Below are 22,082 nucleotides of genomic sequence, written 5' to 3' on the forward strand. Positions count from 1 at the left end.
ATTGACTAGGTTTAGTTTTAATGTCTTTTTTATCTAATAATTTTTATTGATTGATCCATCACAGCTACATGCAGTCTCAACTGAAGTTTTTTTCTCTTTTTTTTTTTGAGATAAAATATATATAACAGAATTGACCATTTTAACTATTTTTAAGTGTACAGTTCTGTGATCTTCAGGATATTCACACCTTGTGTAACCATCACCACCCTTCATCTCCAAAACTTTTTTGTTTTGCCCTATTTTCTTAATTTCTAAGACTAAGTTTCGCTTCTTAATAACTTTACTTTCTTAGTTTCTTGTAATGTGTCTTACTTTTTAAATTTTCCTTAATGTACTCTTTCTTGGAATTAAAATTGGTACAACCCATGTCAGTTTGTTGTGCTCTTGGGAGCTTCCTGGGCTGCCATGCTCCTGGTTTTCAATGAAGCAGGACTGGAGTGCTACTGCCACGAGGCATTTCCACATGGAGGAATGGACAGGTTCTTGGTGACAATCATATTCCAAGTGGTACGGCTTGGGTTAGGCTCTTGCTTTTACAATTATAGCTGTTGTCAGGAAAATTCCTTGTAGTTGTGTTTCTACAGAGTACCCTACTCTCTCATTGTTAATGTTTGCTTCCAAAATAGCTTCATACTTGAGCTCACAAATTGAGCTTTTTAGTTTTCCCTCACTTGTTCAACCATTCTTCCTCAGGGCCAGCTTTCCATGCTAAGGTCATTCAAGGGGCTCCCCAGCTTTAACCTGATTTGCTGTAACCAGCTCCTCTTCCACAAAGCTCCGTGCTCTGTCTTTGTACATTAGTTATCTGCCTTTTCCTTTCCCTGTGGTGACTGTCTCCTTGGGTGTCCATGAAATATTCCCATAACAGTGACCTGCTTGTCAATTAGGATTATTTTAAAGGACTATTTTCACCTGAGAAAGTTCTATAATGTTGGATCTCAAAAGGTAAGGATTGAGATCTCAGTCCCTGTTTTTCTAAGAAGTTCCCTTGGCTCCCGTGCAGATTTTCTCATCTGTTCCCCATGACCATCTCTGAAGGCCACAGGGTGACATCAGGGACAGTCTTTATAGTCTTGTGAATCCCCTCCAGCAGGACTGCCCAAGTCTTGCTTCTCAGGTCAAATATTTAGTCAAGATGACTTGCTGTTCTCATCCATACAAGGAAGCAAATGACAACTTTATGTGGCAGCTTGGCTCACTAAAACCATTTAGAGTTCTGCCAAAGGAAACCTGCCACTACATGACAAAAACACAGTATGTTATTTTTTACAAACTTAGAACAGATGTACTTACTATATTAAGAACATAATGTCTTTTTAAAATTAAATTTATGATTTAATTTAAAAATTGTATAAAAATAAAATTTAGAAATAATTTCATAATATTGTTATTAAGAGTTTAATCTGAGTTGAGCCCTAAACTGAGTTCACTAAGTATATAATATTACTTAACCCTTACAATCAAGCTTGTTCAACTTGTGGTCTGTGGGCCACATGTGGCCCAGGACAGCTTTGAATGTAGCCTAACACAAATTTGTAAACTTTCTTAAAACATTATGAAATTATTGTGTGATTTTTCTTTTTTAGCTCATTGGCTATTGGTAGTGTTAGTGTATTTTATGTGTGGCCCAAGACAATTCTTCTTCTTCCAATATGGCCCAGGGAAGCCAAAAGATTGGACACCCCTACTTAAAATAATCTTGACGTAGGTGTACTTACTACCTTGATTTTTCAGATGAGGGCATGAGGCTAGCAAGCAGAGGAGCTAAAATTTGAAATGCCTCATTTGAAAACAAAGAAGCCAAGACTCATGGAGGTGAAAATAATTTAAGCCAGGCTAAAGTTATAATAGATAATCCACATATAACATTTACAATTTATCTGGCATTGTTGTAAACATGTTAACCCGTATCATGCTCATGCCACCCTTTCTGGCTCCTGAGCATAGTGCCAGCTCCATTTAAACCAGCTGTCTCCGAGAATGGAAAGGAACCTGCTCATCAAAAAAGCTTCTCCTCCATCATATATCCAGACATCTGGATTGTATAATGTTGTTTTTGAACTAGTGTCCTCTCATATATTTGATGGGCAACACCTATCTTATTTAGAAGCCAGTTTGGTTATTGGCATATCCTATGGGGAAGAAATTAAAACTGAGCCAGATTCTATTGTCATACCAAATCCCAGGGCTACTGAGAATATACACCTATGATCCTAGAACCACTTTGTAAAAATAGGATATTGGAATTTAATTATATATCCTCCTATATTTTCTGTAAAGCTGGAGTTAACAGAAATTGCACCTCTATCTCAGTACTAGCATTTCAATTCCTGTATCAGCCCTCTCTTGCTCCTAAAAATAGTTATAGCTATGGCTTTGGCAACGTGGCCAGATAGACTAGGCTCCCGTGGTCCCCCCCACTCCATTGTTTGGGTGATGCTAATAGAATCCAACATGTATCCCAGTGTTTTCCTTTCTTCTGGGGACTATCAGTGAGTTATTCATACCCAAAGCAGACAGATTTACCTTGGTGGTGGGTATAATACTTATACTCTCAACTCTTGTAAATTGTCAACCTAAAAATTGTCCATGTGAGTATCACTTTTATCAAAGCTGTAATTAAAGACTTAAGGCCCATGTGATAACATTTCCCATTTATTTGATTTGAAGAAAAGGTTTGATTCTGAAGATAAACTTGTCTGATTCTTTTGGCAAATGCTGGAACATTTTAACCTAACGTGTTTCATTCATTTGTGTAGCTGCCAGGAAGCTAGTAATCAGTGACAATGTTTTAACTATTGCTTGTGTCTGCTAACTTCTACCCTCTTTCTTCTCTTTCATATCTGTTCTGCTTTTGTCTGTCTCATATATTTATAACTCACCTCGAACCCATTGCAAGCAGTTGTAGTATATGAATCATCACAATGTTTTAGATTTGAGTTTTTCTTAGCTCTTGATTGTAATCACTACCATTGATTGTTGGGTTCTAGGATTCTTGTGTTCCTTTTTGTCTTAGAGTGGTTTTATCCTTTCTGATCAGGTCATTTGATGGGAGATCCAACTGCAATGGTGAGTTTCTATCCAAATATCCCAGAAGATCAACCATCAAATACCTGTGGAGAGTTTATCTTCCTCATGGACCGCTCCGGAAGTATGCAGAGCCCCATGAATAGCCAGGATAGATCTCAGCTGCGCATACAGGCAGCCAAGGTAAAGCTAGTTTTTCTCTGGGTCACATGCTCAAGTGAGGATAAATCTGAGGGTTAAATTCGGGTCTATTTGGAGCCTGAGCCACAGCAGCATGACCACCCCAAGGCTAGCCTTGGAATGTAAGAAGGGACAAGGTAGGTGATGGCCCACATCCTCAAGAATCGATTGGCAGGGCCCATGTGTTTTGAGGAGCCTCTCTCACTCTGTCTCCTCATACTCTCTTACCTTCAGGAAACACTGATTTTGCTGCTCAAGAGTTTGCCTATAGGCTGTTATTTCAACATCTATGGATTTGGCTCTTCCTATGAGGCATGCTTCCCGTAAGTTACTGGAAAGACCATAGAGACTCGTACAAAATGAGATTTAAAAAAAAAAGACTAAATTGTTAAAGGGGTGACTTTGGCATTGGGGATTTTGGATAAGACTCATTTTTGATAGAGGTTTCTCACTTCAGGGACTCTATACTGTGCAAGGTCAAGTAACCCTCATGTAACTGGATATGTTTGTTTTTCTCAGGGAGAGTGTGAAGTACACTCAGCAAACCATGGAGGAGGCCCTGGGGAGAGTTACGCTTATGCAGGCCAACCTAGGGGGCACTGAAATCTTGGCACCACTCCAGGACATTTACAGGCGACCCTCCATCCCAGGCTACCCCCTACAGGTAAGAAGTGGAACAGAGCTAACAGAAGAGAAAGCAAGAGTGAAATCTCTTAAGAATCTATGCCCCTGAGCTTCATGCAGTATGTTGAAATATGATTTGTAATTCACAGTCTTCTATTATATAATAAATAGAAAAAAAAGACGATGCATTTTTCTTCTTTCTTAACTCCATACAATGGACAGTGGAAGGTCTTTTGTGGAGTGCCATAATAACTTAGATGCAGCTAGAAGGCGAGGTGCTAAAACTTTCCAGGGTTCTGAGCAGATCATGTGAGAATGTGGTGCTAATGACTGAAACATTAAGGATCTCATGCCTCTTTGAAGAGGCACCAGAGCCTCTGCAATGAAATAGGTGGATTTTTCAAGGACAAATTCTGGTATCTTAAAATGAACTTAACAAAGACCTGATGAACATTTTCTTTCTTTGTACAGCTTTTTGTCTTTACAGATGGAGAAGTTACAGACACATTTAGTGTAATTAAAGAAGTTGGGATCAACAGACAGAAACACAGGTATGAAGAGAATGTGATTTTTGGGTGATTGGAGCTAAGTAGTGGCACATAGATTCTCGTGCTACATGATGCCGGTGTTGACATTCCTTGAAGAGGACCAAATTATTTCAGAATTTAGTTTTAGCAGTTGAAAATCTATTTCTCCATATAAAAATTAAAATTATTTTTTAAAATAACATCAACAACACAGCAAAAATCATTGTTTGTCATTCTTTCTAAACTACAATGGACACAAGAATTGAATAGTTTAAGATGTTAATTTTTTTTACTATAAACGTTGTTAGGAAAGTAAGACATACAGAAAACTACACAAATTATAAATATACAACTGAATGAATTATCACAGTGAACACACTGTGTAATCGTCACATAGGTAAAAACTGGAATGGTAGCAGACCTCTCCATCTGTACCCTTTTCCATCATGTCCCAGTCACTACACACTAAAGCTTTCCTGACTTAGTAACATCATGGATTATTTGTGCATGTTTTGAGTGAAAAGAAATGAGTCATACAGTATGCTTTCATTTCTGTGTGTATCATTTCTTTTCTTTCAGCAGTATGTTGAGAGATTCATATATATTTTATGTATAGCCATAGTTAATTTTCAGTGATGTATAGTATTCCATAAAATGACTATACCATAATTTATCTATTGATTTTAGTGCTCATGGACTTTGATTTGGCTGTTAAAAATGATACTGCTGTGAACATTCTTGTATTCTTGTACATGTATTTTTTGTATACACGTGTATATGCATATATACATATTTATATACATAGATGTTTCTCTGGATAGGCAGAGTTGTGGAGTTTCTATGGAATATCAAACAGTTTTCCAAATGATTGTACTAATTTAATTCATTCTAGCATTGTAGGAGTGTTCCAATAACCTCATTTCCTCTCCAAAATATGGTATTGTTTGTCTCTACATTTTAGTCAATTTTTTGTGTGTTTAGTAGCATCTTCTTATGGTTTTAATTTACATTTTCCTGATGACAAATGGAGTTTAGCAACATTTCGTATTTATTGGCCAGTTGGATGCCCTCTTTTGTGATGTGCTTTCAAGTCTTTTTTATATTACTTATTTATTTCTATTAGATTGATTTTCTTTTCTTACTGACCTATAGTTCATTCTGTAGTCTGGATACAGGCTCTTTGTTGACTGTATGTTCTAGATATACTGTATACTTAGTTACTCTGTAGGTTGCTCTTAGCTTCAAAATGTATTTGAGTAATAGTTGTAAATTTTAATGCAGCTTGATATTTTTTAGCCTTCTCCTTTATGGTTTGTGTTTTCTGCATCCTGTTTAAAAGTCTTTCCCTATCCAAGGTGATGAAGATTTTTTTGTTGTTCTTTTCTAGAAGTTTTATTTTTTCTTTTACATTTGGATTTACAATATACCTGGAACTTATTTTTGTGCATTGTGTGGTGTAGGGGTTAGGTTTCATTTTTTTGTAATGTGGATTTCAAATTGACTCTATCCTATTTATGGAAAAGTTTGTCCTTTCCTCACTGATCTGCAGTATTATCTCTGTCATCGATAAGCACCTATACATGTGTAGATTGTTTCTGGATCCTCTGTTCCATCACATTGGCCTATACATCTAGACATGTGCTAGAATGACACCATATAAATTAGTACAGCTTTATGATAAATCTTGATTTCCAATAGTGTTAAATCCTCAATTTTTTTCATTTAATAACAAAGACTATCTTGGTTATACTTGACTCTTAGTATTTGTATTTTAGAATTAGCTTATCAGTTTTTACTGGAAGAGGAAACCTATTGGGATATTGGCTAGAATTTCATTGACTTCATTAGATCTATAATTTAGGCAGGACTTACTCTTTACTATATTGAGCATTACAATCCTTTTATTTACTTTGATCTTTTCTGATTTCTTAAAATGTTTTTTTCCAACATTTTATTAAGATGACTTAGACCTATAGAGACATTCCAAAAGTAGATCAATGGGGCCAGGAGCCATGGCTCATGCCTATAATCCCAGCACTTTGGGAGGCCAAGGCAGGCAGATTGAGACCAACCTGGCCAACATGGCAAAAACCAGTTTCTACTGAAAATACAAAAATTAGCCAGGCGTGGTGGTCCACACCTGTAATCCCAGCTACTCAAGAGGCTGAGGCAGGAGAATTGCTTGAACCCGGGAGGCAGAGGTTACAGTGAGCCAAGATCACAGCACTGCACTCCAGCCTGGGCAACAGAGCAAGACTCTGTCTCAAAAACATAAAAAATGGACACCATATGCCCTTCACTAAGGTCTACCAGTTGTCAACCTTTTACCACATTTGTTTCAGATACGTTTTTTGTTGAAACATTTGAGGGCAAGCCACAGATATCATAACCCTTCATATGTAAACACTTAGGCACTCATCTTTTAAGAACAAGAACATTCTACTACATCACAATAAAACTATTAAATTCAAGAAATTTAAAGTTGAGATAGCACTATTATCTAAATGCAGGCCATATTTGTCAATTTTTCTTTTGTTCTTTATAGTTTTCTATATGCTTTATAGTTTTTAATTTATTTGTTTGTTCCGGGAACAAATCCAAAGACACATATTTTATTTGTTGTTACGTCTCTTTAGTCTTCTTTACTCTGGAGTAGCTTCTCAGCTTTTTATCCTCTTTCATGAAACTGACATTTCAAAAGAGTACTAGCCAGTTATATTTTTGAATCTTGATTTGTGTTCATAAGACTGTTTAAATTTATCTTAAGGTTGGTATTAAACATTTTGGCAGAAATATTCCAAAGGGGCTTGGGGATGTTAAGTTTGACTGCTTAAAGGTAGTGTGTAACAGGTATGTTTGAAATTTTATAAACATCTTATTCTCAACAAATGTTTACTCAGTGGTTTAGCATTCACTGGTGATTGTTGCCCAAGTCAGTTATGACTTTCAGTGGTGACAGAATGATTTTCAAAATTCTATCAGCCTTTCCACACCTGTTAATTGGTATCTACTGCTTAAAAAAAAAGAGAAGCTTTTCCTCTTCCTTTCCTCCCTTCCTTCCTTTTGTTTTATCAGTATGTAATCTTGGATTCTTTCATTATTTTTCAATGTGTGTCACATAATGCTCATGATTCAGATTCTCAAAATTTTCAAATTTGACCTGTGAGATCCCTTTTAAGGTGTCTCTATGTTTTTCTTACATCTCTTTATTCATGAATACTTTCTTTCTAATACATAATGTTGCGGGCTCACCTGTACTTTCCCAGCCCTTCGAGAAGCCCTTGAAGAAATAGTTTTTAGTGAAAGCAATACATAAAAATCAATATTTGAGTGTTAGGTGCGCTCCTTACTATTGTGCTGTTATTTATCCTTGGCATTATCAGCAGACAGAACTGGCAAATGTTAAAAAGAAATTCTGAAATTTTTAGTTTCCCCACTTCGCAGGTAGTAGTGTAGCATTCTTCCTCTCTTCTCCAATTACATATTTATGTCTTCTTTTCTAAAATGTGAGAAACCTAGCTTCCTGCATAATCAGTAAACTTACTCATTTCTTCAATCTATCAATAAGTAGTTCACCCTTATCCATGGGGTATACATTCCAAGGCCCGTGTAGGTACATGAAACCATGGATAGTACCAAACCCTTTCTATCTGTACCATTCTTTTCTATACGTATGTACTTGTGATAAAATTTAATTTATAAATTAGGCACAGAAAGAGATTAGCAATAACTAACAATAAAATAGAACTATTAACCAAAATAAAGGTTACTTGAGCACAAGTGCTGTGATAACCACATGTATCTATCTGGTACCCGAGACTGCTACTAAGTGACTGACAGGTAGGTAGTGTAGACAGCATGGAGATGCTGGATAAGAGAATTCATATTCAGAGTGGGACAGAGCAGGATGGCATGATATTTCATTATGCAACTCAGAATGGGATGCAATTTAAATTGTATGAATTGTCTATTTTCAGAATTTTTTATTGAATATGTTTGGACTGCAGGTAACTGAAACTGTAGAATGTGAAACTGCAGATAAGGGAAGCCTTCTGTACACACAAAATCTATCTTTAATATGTTATAATTATCTGTGTAGAGGGCTACATGCATTTTTTAATTAAATTGTTTCCCTAGGTGTTTGATGCTATTTTAACAGTATTTAAAAAATTTTTTTTTACTGGATGGTTTATTTCTATATAGAAATGAATTTCAATAGCTTGTTTTACTTTGACTTGTATTTAATGATGTTAATTTAGATATTAATTAAATTCTATATTTGCAGATTCTTTTAGAATCTATGAAGAATCACATTTGTAAAAAATATATTTTATTTTTCTTATTTAAAAAAAATTTATTGTATTCTTATTTTTAAAATTTTTTTCTCCCTTCTGGATTACCCTGGGGAGGATCTCTAATAGAAATCTAAATCAAAATGATCATATCCTTATTTTATTTTGGACTTCAAAAGGAACATTTCAACATTGCACCATTAAGTATGGTGTTTGCTATAAGTTTTTTTTAGTAGTTATGCTTTCTATTATTAAGAAAATTTCCTTTTATTTGTTTTGAGGGTTCTTTTCTCTCTTTTCTTTCTTTTATTTTGAATAATGAATGATTGTTGAATTTCATCAAATATATTTTATGCATCTACTTAGATGAATGTATGATTTTATACTTTATTCTTTTAAAGTGTGAATTCTAATAATTCTTAAATATTAGACTAACCTTGAATTTCTGAAATAAACCCAAAGTAGTTGTGATATATTAATCTCTTTCATATATTTTTTGATTCAGTTGGATAATACTTTTTTAGGATTTTGAATCTATTTTCATGGGAAATGTTGACATATATTGTCTTAGCTTGTCAGGTTTTGATATCAGTGTTCTGCTAGTATCATAAAATGCGCTGTGAAGATTGCCTTTTTTCCTTTGCTCCAAAAGATTTTCTTTTGTAAATGTTTATTAGAATTTCCCAGCAAAGCTCTCTTGGCCTGGATTTTTTTTAAGAAAGTCTTTGTTTTGACCTATTCATACTTTTATGTGTTCTTATTTTTTATAAAAGTTTGAATATTTTATTGAACTTCTTTGCATTAAATTGTCTGTGATATTGCCTAATAACATTATTAAATTTTGTAGGTTATGTAGTATGTAGTGATATGATCTTTTTTTTCCTAATGTTGGTTATTTGTGCCACTTCTATTAATATTTCTTTTCTTGCACTGGATGTTTATCAATTTTAATAACAATTTCAAAACACCAGCACCTTTGGGTTTATTGATACTTTCTATCATTTAAGTGTTCTCTATTTCATTAATATCTGCTCCTATCTATCTTTATTATTTTCTTTCTTTTACATTCCTTGAGTTTTTGGCCATCTTTTTTTAACATCTTTAGATGGATGCTTGATAGTTGATTTTTAGACTTTCTATTCAGAGCTATAGATTTAAGCACATCTGTAGCTGAATTTTAAATATGGACATGCCATTTGCCATTGTTATCTACTTAAGAATATTTTCCAGTTAATATGATTTCCTTTTTTAAGCTTGTATAATTCACAAGTACAGTGCCTAATTTCCCAATATTTGAGAATTTTTGTTAGTCATCAAATAAAAAATTATAGAAATTAGATTAACCTCTAGATGACATCTTCCATCTGAGAGGATTTATTCTTTGCTTCTGAATGGTGCTGGATAGACTGGGAACAGATCATCTTAATCCAGTCAGGATCTGATGAACTTCAGTCATGGTGATGGTTGGTCTATTTCTGATTCACCTCTACCTCTGGGATGTAGTCCTTTAGGATTCTATTCTAAATTCTCAGGTGTTTACAAGAGCACCTTCCCTCTGGAAAGTGCAAATTGCTGTTTTGTTTCTCCTGCCTGTGTGTAACTGCTTGGCTTTTCAGCCATCCATTTTTGTATTTGGCACTTGCTTCAAAGGGTAAAGAAACATCAGATGCCGGGCTCATTTCTCTTGGCTTCTCTTCTCTCTCAGGTCCTGGCCCATAGATTTTTATCTTGGTAGACCTTTGATGTTTTCAAACAAATGATTGTAAATATTGTATATAGCTTTCTTAGTTCTCTACTGGCTTGAAACAATTTACAGTGGCATTGCTGTGAGCAGAACTTTCCTAGGGTGTTATATTTAAGTGCTATATAAAATTTTGCTATTATTATAATAATATTAATTTTTATTATCATCCACATGTAGCACCGTTGTGAGGTTCCAGTTAGTCATCAATACTTTTTGTTTGTTTGTTTGTTTAGAGACAGGGTCTCTCACTGTGTTGCCTAGGCTGATCTTGAACTCCTGTTATTGGCCTCCTGAAGTGTAAGCCACCACGTCCAGCCAATATTGTTTAGTTTTGATTTTATACAAAAGACCTTAAAAACTATAACAGCAATTTATAACATAGGCTGCAATTCAAATATCATGTTAGAAATTGAAAGAGTGTAATATCAAGATGCAGTCAGGCTGTAGCATTTAGGAAGTATTGTTACAGGTAGGTACCTGCAGTTAGAAGTCTCGTTCTTAGTCTTACAAGTGCAGAGCATTGACCCTAATGCCGATGCCACTAGACTTGGGAATGATGACTCACACTAACCTAAGAGAGACTGACACATAAACCAAAATTTCAGGGTTTTAATTTACAATGAAAACTTTCTCTGTCATGCCTTCCAAAAGGGCTTGTGTTAGTAATACCAGTATGTTTTTTGTTTATATGTAATTCTATTTGGGAAATCACATCATAGTTAAGAAGTTACTCGGTGCACATGGACAAAGGCACGGCAAGAACTCTCCAGTTAGAAGAGCAGGAGGCACGCTTCCTTTTTCTAAGACTGGTCTTGCTAGGGCAGATAAGGTGTCAGCACGTCGTTAGGTAGGAACTGGTGTTAGTTTCTATCTTTCTCTTGGTTTACCAGAGGGATCTTGCAGTCAGGCAGACCAGTTCTCCAGTGACATTGCTACATGTAGTAGTTGCATGATCTTGGAAAGATTTCTTAAATTTTCTGGGCCTCAGTTGTGTATCTTCAATGTGAAGCAGAAGCCTGCTTTTTAGGAGTCTTGCAATGATAAAACTGCATCATTGATTTAAGACATTTTTATACCTCCTAAAATATAAAATATGCTTAGTAAATGGTGGCAATTACACATTTGTCAAGTAAGTAAACTATTTCCTTATGTATTTTTGGCAATTGTGTATTAATTTTATATTTTCACTCCTTAATGCCTGCCTCTAACCTCTGTCCTTTTACAATTGCAGGTGTTTCTCATTCGGTATTGGAGAAGGTGCCTCCACCAGCCTAATAAAAGGTATTGCCCGGGCATCAGGGGGCACCTCAGAATTTATCACAGGCAAAGGCAGGATGCAGTCCAAGGTGAGGGACAGACTGGCTGTGTCTGTTCAAGGTGGCAATCCAGACCAAAGTGAAATGAGGTGGGGGACACTGTGCAAGGGTAGGAGCAGCAACTTTCCTCCAGGATACCTGTTCCTCTACCCCAAGGCCTTGGGCTGTATGCTTAGTTGGGCTACTTTTGGTTGCATGTAATAGAGACCCACTCTAGTATCTGGAAATATGACATCTGGTTCCAGTAGCTGCAAGCTCAGAGACAGGATGCTGAAAGGGATTGGGGCCTTTGCATTTAAGACCAGATACAGAGAAACTAAGAGCTTTGGCCATCATGACTGAGATTCTAGGTCTGCACTTTAGAATCTCTTTTGGTGCTACATGCATCCTCCATGCAAAAGATACAAAGAAAAGGAGAAGGAACAATTGTGATATGACTAATGGATTGGAAGAGGTGGTAAATTGCTATTCCATTTCATCTGTCTGTGTAAGTAGAAGACCCCTCTGGTGGTATCTCTAAGCTCCTCTTTCCTGGATGGTGCCACCTCTTACCTAATCCCCTTCTCCAAGGGTCTTGTTTCTCGAACATTTTTTTCATTTACAGTTTATTACTAAATATTTCAGCTTTGACTTCTTCATATGCAAAGCAAGATAAATAATGCCCATCTCCTAGAATAGTATTAAGGAGTAGGCATGACAGGTATTATGTTGTATTGCGTCTGATACATGATAAATGTTCAGTTAATTGTAGCTGCCATCATCAGTATCATTTGTGTTTATACTGTTCTTTTGCCTCCATTAGGCTCTCAGGACTCTGAAGCGCTCTCTGCAGCCTGTGGTAGAGAATGTCTCTCTGAGCTGGCATTTGCCTTCTCGTCTGTCTACTGAAATGCTTTCTCCAGAACAGACTGTCATTTTTAGGGGTCAGAGATTAATCATCTATGCCCAACTGACTGGGAAGATGCCAGTGAGTTCCCATTCTTGTTTGTTCCCCTAGTCAGAGAGATACCACACTGACCATTTCACTAAAGCTGGTAGGTGGATTTCATCTCAGCCAGAGACAGAACTTGCCGAGTAAAGCCAGCCTATTTCCTTCCCATCATTTCAGGTCTCTGGTTTCCTAGGCTACCTGATTCTTCATCAGGTATTTTAATATGTTGTTTAGGGCAGCTGCCCCTGTTCTGATCCTTCCATGGATGATCTCTTTCTTTCGTCCCTCCTACTCATCTCCAATTTGCAGGCAGCAGAGACAACAGGAGAAGTATGCCTCAAATACACACTCCAGGGCAAGACTTTTGAGGATAAGGTGACATTTCCTCTACAACCCAAGCCTGATGCCAAGTGAGAATTCAGTTCTCCATTACTATTTTCTTCCCTCCCTTTCCTCCCTTTCTCTCTCTCCCTCCCTCCTTCCCTCTCTCCTTCCTTCCTTCCTTTTTTCTTCCTTTTTCCTTCCTTCCTTTTTTCTTCCTTCCTCCTTCCTTCCTTCCTTCCTTCCTTCCTTCCTTCCTTCCTTCCTTCCTTCCTTCCTTCCTTCCTTCCTTCCTTCCTCTGCCATCCTTAGGGATTAGATTCTTCTCTTAATTCTGGGCTCCATTGTAATTGTTTTTCTACTATCACTTTTTATTTATAAACCACCGAAGTCTTATCTCTCCCCTTACTAACTTTATCTTTCTTCTTCTATTCCTAACTTTTAAGAGCCCCAAGTAACTTTCCCTACATTTCAGTACTTTTTAACTTTTTCCTTTCAGCCTCACCATTCACCGCCTTGCTGCCAAGTCCTTGCTCCAGACCAAGGACATGGGCCTCAGAGAGACTCCCGCAAGTGATAAAAAAGATGCATTGAACCTTAGCCTTGAGTCTGGTGTCATAAGCTCTTTCACAGCTTTCATTGCCATCAACAAGGAGCTGAACAAGCCAGTTCAGGGGCCTCTGGCTCATAGGAATATCCTAAGGCCAATTGTGCTAAGTACTTCTGCCCCATTGAATTTAGGATGCCAAGCAGGTAATGAGTTTTATTCCATTCAAATTCATACAGAATAAAAGGTCCTGACTGTCTGAGCACATTATTTAAAGGAAAAGGCTATGAAATGTTCTTAAGTTGCTTTGTTTTCCTTATACCTCTTCATCTAGGATTTCTGGTTAGTGTTAAGCTTTTCTGTCCTAGGGAACTAGAATACATCCTGTTGGCAAGGAGATTTAAAATAATCTGAGAGAAAACAAACAAGCATTAAAAGGTAGAAAGAGCATGTAAACACTGAGTGACCAAACTGCCTAGTCTAAAGCTGATTTATCTTTTTTATTGAGTTATAATTCAAATATCATACAGTTCACCATTTAAAGTGTATAATCCAGTGAGTTTTAGTATGTTCACAGAGTTGTGCAACCGTTGATTGCCACAATCAACTTTAGAGCATTTTCATCACCCAAGAAATAAACTTCATAAGTATTAACAAACATTTCCTATTTCTCTCCCTGACCCCACCTATCTTCTCCTCCACTCCCCTCCCACCAGCCCCAGTAATCACTTACCTACTTTCTAGCTCTATATATTTGCCTATCCTGTCTATGTATTTGTCTGTTCTGGACTTCTTTTCCTTTTTTTTTTTTTTTTTTTTGAGACAAGGTCCCGCTCTGTTGCCAGGCTGGAGTGCAGTGGCACAATCATGGCTTACTTCAGCCTCAACCTCCCAGGCTAAAGTATTCCTCCCACCAGCCTCCTTAGTGGCTGGGACTATAGGCACATGCCACCATGCCCGGCTAATTTTTTGTATTTTTCATAGAAATAGGGTTTTGCCATTTTACCCAGGCTGTGGCTGGGTTATTTCACTTAACATAATGTTCTCCAAGTTCATCTATGTTGTTGCAAATAACAGAAGTTTGTTCTTTTTTATGGCTGAATAATGTTACATTGTGTATCTATAGTACGATTTCCTTTATTCATTCATCCACTGATGGATACCTAGGTTGATTCCATGTCTTGGCTATTGTGAATAGTGCTGATATCTCTTTGCTATACTGATTTCCTTTCTATTGGGTATATACCCAGCAGTGGGATTGTTGGATCATATGGTAGCTCTATTTTTAACACTTTAAGGAGCAACAGTTTTCCACAATGGCTATACAAATTTACATTCTCACCAACAGTGTGCAAGCATTCCCTTTTCCTGATATCCTTGTCAGTACTTGTTATCTTTTGTCTTTTTGATTATAGCCATTCTGACAGGTATGAGGTGATATCTCATTGTGGTTTCGAGTTGCAATTTCCTGATGATTGGTAATTCTAAACGTTTTTTCATATACCTGTTGGCCATTTGTATGTCTTCTTTTGAGAAATGTCTATTCAAGTCTTTTGCTCGTTTTTAAACAAGGTTATTTGCTTTTTCGGTATTGAGTTAAATTCCTTGTGTATTTTGCATCTATGAAACCCTTATCAGATGTTTGGTTTGCAAATATTTTCTCCCATTCTGTAGGTTATTTGTTCACCCTGTTGATTATTTTCTTTGCTATACACAAGAGGTAATCTCATTTGTCTATTTTTGCTTTTGTCGCCCATGCATTTGAGTTCATATCCAAAAATCACTGCCCAGACCTCTGTCATAGAGATTTTGCCTTATGTTTTCTTCTAGTTGTTTCATAGTTTCAGCTCTTACATTTAAGTCTTTAGTTCATTTGAGTTGGTTTTTTTATGTGATGAGAGATTAGGATCTAATGTTATTCTTTCATATGTGTATATCCAGTTTTCCCAATACCATTTATTGAAGAGACTGTCTTTTACCCATTGTATTCTTAGCACCTTTGTCAAAAATTAGTTGGCTGTAAATGTGTGGATTTATTTCTGGGCTCTCCATTCTGTTCCATTGGTCCATGTCTGTTTTTATGAAACTACCATGCTGTTTTGGTTACTATAGCTTGGTAGTATATTTTGAAGTTAGATAGTATGATGCCTCCAGCATTTTATTTTATTTTATTCTGTATTTTTTTTCTCAAGGTTGCTTTGACTATTTGTTTTTTTGTTTGTTTTATAATTCCATACAAATTTTAGAATTTTTTAATTCTGTGAAGAATGTCATTGGTATTTTCATAGCGATTGCCTTGAATCTGTAAATTGCTTTAGGTATTATGACCATTTTAACAATATTTATTCTTCCCATGAATGTGAGATATCTTTACATTTATTTGTGTCTTCTTCAATTTATTTTATCAATATCTTATAATTTTCAGTTTAGAGATGTTTTACCTCATTGTTTAAATGTATTCCTTCAACTTTACTGGATTTGTTTATTAGATTTAACAAGTTTTTTTTTTTTTTTTTTTTTGGTAGTCTTGAGGGTTTTCTATGTATATGATCATGTCATCTGCAAACAGGGGTAGTATTACTTCCTCTTTTCCAATCTGGATTCTTTTTATTTCTTTCTCTTGCCTAATTGCATGAGCTAGGACTTACAGTACTATATTGGATAGAAGTGGTGAAAGTGGACATCCTTGTCATTTCTGATTTTAGAGGAAATGCTTTCAGTTATTCCCTGTTCAATAAGATATTAGCTGTGAATTTGCCATACTTGTCTTTATTATGTTGAGGTAAATTTCATCTATACCTAATTTGTTAAGACTTTTCATCATGAAGAGATGTTGAATTTATTTAGTAGTTTTTCTGCTTCTATTGAAATGATCATATGTTTTTGTCCTTTTTTCTGTTAGTGTGATTCATGTGTGCCAATTTATGTTAACTGAACCAACTTTATATCTCTCGGATGAATCCCATTTGATAATGATGCATCATCATTTTAATGTACTGCTAAATGTGGTTTGCTAGTGTTTTGTTGGGGATTGTGTGTCTATGTTAATCAAGGATATTGGCCTGTAATTTTATTTTTGTTGTATCTGGTTTTGGTATCAGGGTGATGCTAGGAAGCTTGTTTTTAAAATAATACTAGACAGCTTGATGGAAGCAAGCTGATGTATAGGAAACAAAGTAGAGAAATCAAGAACTTAGTGATCCACATGAGGTCAAAGATTAGGTGAAACAGAAATCTCTGAGTTAGAAAACTGGAAAAATCAGATATTGCATATTAAAACTAAGAATTTTAAAATTCTTTATTTTTTATTTTTTTAGACAGGATCTCACTCTGCTGACCAGGTTGTAGTGCAGTGGTGTGATTGTAGTTCATTGCAGCTTCGATCTCTTGGTCTAAAATGATTCTCCCACCTCAGCCTCCCAAGTAGGTAGGACTCCCGGCATGCACCACCATGCCTGGCTAATTTTTAATTTTTATTTTTTTTAGAAATAGGGTCTCACTCTGTTGCCCAGGCTGGTCTCAAAATTCTGGCCTTGCATGATCCTTCTGCCTGAGACAATAGGTGCATGTCACCATACCCAGATAATTTTTTAAACTTTTTATAAAAATCAGGCCCTGCTACTTTGTCCAGGCTGGTATCAAGCTTGTAGGTTCAGGTCATCCTTCCACCTCAGCCTCCCAAAGTGTTAGGATTACAAGCATGAATCACTACACCCAGTTTCAATTTATTTTCCATGAGTGGAATAGTTCTGCATAATAGCAAGATTAACATGGCTTGGGAGGAAGTGGCAGAAGTAGAAGGAAGTGGAAGTCATTGGATCTGATGAAGTCAAAGAAGCTTTGCCTTAGGGTGTTGGATAGATACAGGGGTGCTGAAATCTCTCAAGAAGATGGTAGGCCTTTCAGTGGAGTGGAAGTCTATGGTCTAGTTTTCAGATACTGTAGTGAATGATTGGAAGTAACAAAGAGGTTGGAGGTAGACAGTAGTGAAGACATATGGAATGTCTTCATTTAGTGATCGGGATGTAGCATCAGGGACTGAAGAGGTTGTCAACCCTACCTCCCTACTTGGAGTGTAGTACGTGGAGCAATAACCATTTGAGAGTGAAGTTTTTTTGAGAAGATAAATTCAGTTTCAAGCTAAGACTTAGCTGGAAGAAGCCTCTTGTATTAAAACTAAAGATGAGGAAAAATTGTTTAGCATGTTTAGCATGCAGGAAAATGTTTAGCATGTTTAGCATGCAGGAAAAATTGTTTAGCAGGGGTTCCAGAGGACACAGTAGAAGGAGAACTCAGAGGGTAAGGGTTTGTGCAGGAGGTGGGCATATGAGAGAAAAATAGCACAGTAAGGGTGGTCACTGAAGCCAATGTGGATGGGAGGATATGTATCTCAAATTGTCAGGGTCCTTTGCCCATCACAGAGAGCAGGGAGTGCCACCGTCTTAATGTTTGTACGGATTTTTTTCAGCTCTTCCAATGGGCTTAGGCTTCCGCGGTACTCCTAGATTTCAGCCTGTAAAGAAAGCTGTGTCTGTTGAGCACAACATGGCTTACCATATAGATGATTACAGTCTCTGTGGGTTGATGACTCACAAGGACCATCACAGTCCAGGTGAGTACCTTTATAGGAACTTTTTCTCAACAGTGTTTGTCTGTCACACATAAAAGACTAGGCAAGCCACAATCTCATAGTTACAGCTATGGCAAGAGAGGCATGCTTCCCTAAGAGACCCCCATGAGTTGGAAAAGACTCATTCTTCTACCCAAAGAACCAACTTGGAAACTTACCATATAGGTGAGGCAGGCCTCCCTTCACCCCTCCTATCTATAGGGACTAACAAACTAAGCTTCAGTGTTCTGCTGCCTGTGGCTTTCTCTGTCCGGGAGGTCATCTGTTTGAAAAACACTGGACAGAAGATCAGATTTGTTCCGTCCCTATGTTTCCCAGCATCAGCCCAGCTAGCTTCATTAGCATATCATATAGGACCCTGAAACCTGCTATCCCAGTAGAGTCTATGGTGACCCCTAGTTGAACAAACCCCCTTGATCATCTCAGCTCATACAGCTTGCCTGCAGGCTGCCCCCATTGCCCTGCAGAGCCCTGCTGCCACCCTCTGTGAGCCCCTGTTCCACTGATCTTCCTTCACAAGTGGGGTTTGAAGTCCGATATTCTGGATGTTGTCTGATTACTTTCTATTGCATTCTTGCTACGGTCTGTCTCTGAATTTAGCAGCCCTAAATTCAGGTGTGTTGAGGGGCTCCATAATTTCCCATCCTCTCCCTTTCTTTCTCCCCAAAGACTCTGTAGAGAATCATCTTGTGCAGCTGATTTATCACCAAAATGCAAATGGTTCCTGGGATTTGAATGAAGATCTAGCCAAGGTCCTAGGTATGAGTTTGGAAGAAATAACAGCTGCACACCCTGCTGAGGTAAGATTCAAAGGAAAAAGGAGTGTGTGTGTGTGTGTGTGTGTTTTGTGTGTGTTAGCACAATATTTCAATGTCTCTTCTTACCCAGCTTTATATATCTATATACACACACACACATATACACACACACACACACACACACACATATATATATATATTTATACATTAACTTTGAGTACTGTGGTACTTGTGTATGTTTTTGAGAGAGAGAGGTCATCATTGAGAATTGAGGTGATTCAGGACCCACCCCCCCAAATTAATTTGTAATAAATAGAGTTTGAAGGCTCTTCTGGTCATATTAGAGCAGAAAGAGCAAGGGATTAATGGGGAAGCTAGTAGGAATTGATGGCTTATTGTTGGTGGATGACAAAGAGAAAGCAAAAATCCTCTTCCACTTTAATTGTATTCCCTGGCAATCATCTTGGTTATATAACTAATATTTAGTGAGCAATTACTCTGTGCCAGGCACTGTGCTAAGCAGTTATTATTCATGAGCTTATTTATTTCTCACATTAATTTGAAAAGGTAGATCCCATTTGTGTTGCTGTTTCTAGATGAAGAAACTGAAGTTTAGGGAAATGTGTCTGAGTTTACCCAGCCCATCAGTGGCAGAGCTAGATTCAGTTCTAAGACTATCTGTCCTGAGAACCCCCAATAACAACCTCATTATTGCTCCTCTTCATACTGATGAAGGTGGTCCAGACATTGGCAAAATTTAATTGAAGTCAGGGTAGGTGAAACATTGTTAATAGAACCACCTAGTTGTTTTAGATGTATTTAAATATGCTGATAAAGATAAATTGCATCCCAGAATTTCAAGGTAACTTGCCAAATCGTCTAATACTTATTTAGAAGTTGTTAGGCCTGAGACAGGTACAAAAAGCCTGAAGGACAAATATTCTAAACTTTCAAAATGTAGAAGGAGATCATATAAATTTCAGATATTCTGCAATTCCACTGTCCAATAATACAGTATCCACTAGTCACATGTGGCTATTGTGCCTTTGAAATGTGGCTAATAGAAATGAGGAAGTAAAGTTTTAATTGAATGGAGGCGTGCTATGGTGTGAAATATATAGTAATAGCAAAGACTTTACATAAAAAGGAATAAAACATTTCATCAATAGTTATTTTTATACTGATTACATGTTAAAATGACTTTTTAATATAGTGGGTTAAGTAAAATGTATTAGTAAAATAATTATACCTCTTTATTTTTACTTTTTAAAATATGACTACCAGAAAACTTAAAATTACAAATGTGTCTAGCATTATATTTTTATTGGAAAAACTATTCTAGAAAAAGTAATTAAGTAGATAAAGTAACTAATAATTTATAAACACTTGGAAGAGGATATAAGGATCATTAGATTCACTGAGAACAAAACATGTCAGATTGACATTTCCTTCTTTGGCATGGCAACCAGGTCAGTGAATCAAGTGAACAAACAGACCTGGTGTATCTGAATTTCGGTAAGGAATTTGATTTTTTTTTTTTTAATGACGAACACATGGAGCAAGTACAAACTAGTTGAAAAACCATGGTGCTAAATGATAAATTGATTTCAAACTTGAAACAGATTTTTAGACCCACCAGGCTCTGAATTCCCTGGAGGTCCACAGTTTTGATGAAGATTTAGATGAAGATAAAGACCAAGGCTTTCCTATTTGTAGATGACAAAACTGGGAGGAATAAACTACCAGTCAAAAGAATCAGGATCCCAAAAATCCTCTGTATAATGAGTTGCAATTTTTCATAAACAGATAAAGAAAAACTACATAGCTAAGTACTGTTTTGGGTTCTAAATTCCCATCTCTACAGGTAGAGAAGAGAGCATTTGCACATGAAGAACAGGGGTTTTAGATGACTACGATATAAATCAGAATATTTGAGTAATGGAGGACAACAGGATTATCTGAAATGCTACTGCATTCTTGGGCTGTGATTGTAGAATTTTATAAGTACATTTACCTCCAGATAAGACCATTTAAGGAGACGTGTTTTAAAAATCATTGTGCTGTTTGTTTTTAGACTAGGAGAATAAGCTTGGGGATGCTTACTGCTTTAACGTAAGTCCTCGTAAGAAAGAAATGAAGGAACTGAGAATTTTAATCTTAAATAAGACCACTCAGAGAAGACATGATAACCGTTTCCAAGTTTTTAAGGTCATGATATAAAGTAGGAAATTCCGTTGATCTCCTGACTCTAGAAACTGAAGCTGAGAGCAGTGGGTGAAAACTTCATGGGAGAAAATTTGCTGCTGTGTGGCTGAGATTTTCTATTGAGAAATAAGAGCAATATAACTAGAATCAGAATATTTGGCCTTTAGTCCCACTTCTGTCATTTGCTAGAAGGCTAAGTTTGGGCAAATCATTTTATTAATACTTCTATATGAAATCAGTTTTCTTTCTTAAAAATATGTTTACTGATATTTCCTCATGATTTTTTGTGGGGTGTAAGGGTTGCAATTAAAAAACTCATGAAGGTACTTTATAAAATACAAAGCAATTTTGCCTGTGTTTCTCTTACTAGAGCTGGGTAAGCCTTGTCAGGGGTTTTCAGAACTGTCCTGGTAGTTACACTGGATTTAAAACTTGGGATTTTCTATTTCGAGACTCAATGGATTGCTGCCCTGAGGTTTAAGGCCTGGCATTATGCCTTGCAAGTAGTAGCTGAGGGTAAAGAGAGACCAGGTAACTCAATCTAGTAGCATTTAGAAGGATGCTAAGTGAGGAGGGAGTGAAGCTTTTGCATCCCCTTGAGGAACATCCAGCTCCAACTGGAGCTCTCTATTTACTGTGCAGCTTGTGGATTCCTCAGGATGGGCCACCATCCTGGCCGTGATCTGGCTGCATGGCAATAGTAAGGACTTCAAGTGTGAATGGGAGCTTCTGGAAAGGAAGGCCGTGGCCTGGATGCATGTCCACGCAGGTAGGAGCACAATCCTAAGGCCTGTCTCCTTCCCTTTCCCTGGCCTGGCAGAGGGTTGCCACAAGAGAGTCCCATTGTCACTTGCCCCCACCATCCTGCTTCAGACCTTTGCTAATCTTCCTACTAGTTCTTTTCTTGGGAGGGCAAGGGTGAAATCTTAAATTGGGGACAAGGTAGGAGGGTGAGTAGGGAGGGAGAGGGACATGAATGG

At 36.9% G+C, this 22,082-nt stretch overlaps 1 protein-coding gene across 4 annotated transcripts in view; it reads left to right on the forward strand.

The window, feature by feature from the left end:
• Window positions 1–22,082, forward strand: part of VWA5A (von Willebrand factor A domain containing 5A) — a 28,860-nt gene that overhangs the window by 5,452 nt on the left and 1,326 nt on the right. Inside the window, exons 7-18 of one of the 4 annotated variants that reach the window (XM_012470221.3) lie at window positions 3,041–3,210; window positions 3,442–3,530; window positions 3,727–3,871; window positions 4,303–4,382; window positions 11,626–11,740; window positions 12,513–12,677; window positions 12,819–12,854; window positions 12,951–13,051; window positions 13,462–13,715; window positions 17,978–18,121; window positions 18,809–18,939; window positions 21,745–21,871. In XM_012470221.3, the coding sequence (XP_012325644.2) occupies window positions 3,041–3,210; window positions 3,442–3,530; window positions 3,727–3,871; window positions 4,303–4,382; window positions 11,626–11,740; window positions 12,513–12,677; window positions 12,819–12,854; window positions 12,951–13,051; window positions 13,462–13,715; window positions 17,978–18,121; window positions 18,809–18,939; window positions 21,745–21,871 (1,557 nt within the window). Of the gene's footprint in view, window positions 1–3,040; window positions 3,211–3,441; window positions 3,531–3,726; window positions 3,872–4,302; window positions 4,383–11,625; window positions 12,411–12,512; window positions 12,678–12,818; window positions 12,855–12,950; window positions 13,052–13,461; window positions 13,716–16,826; window positions 16,933–17,977; window positions 18,122–18,808; window positions 18,940–21,744; window positions 21,872–22,082 lie in introns of those variants that run through there. The other 3 variants (XM_021671216.2, XM_064375519.1, XR_001110256.3) reach the window with 3 other exon arrangements.

This window comes from Aotus nancymaae, unplaced genomic scaffold, assembly GCF_030222135.1.
Source record: "Aotus nancymaae isolate 86718 unplaced genomic scaffold, 86718_ANA_hifiasm-v0.15.2.pri h1tg000012l, whole genome shotgun sequence".
Classification (NCBI taxonomy): domain Eukaryota; kingdom Metazoa; phylum Chordata; class Mammalia; order Primates; family Aotidae; genus Aotus; species Aotus nancymaae.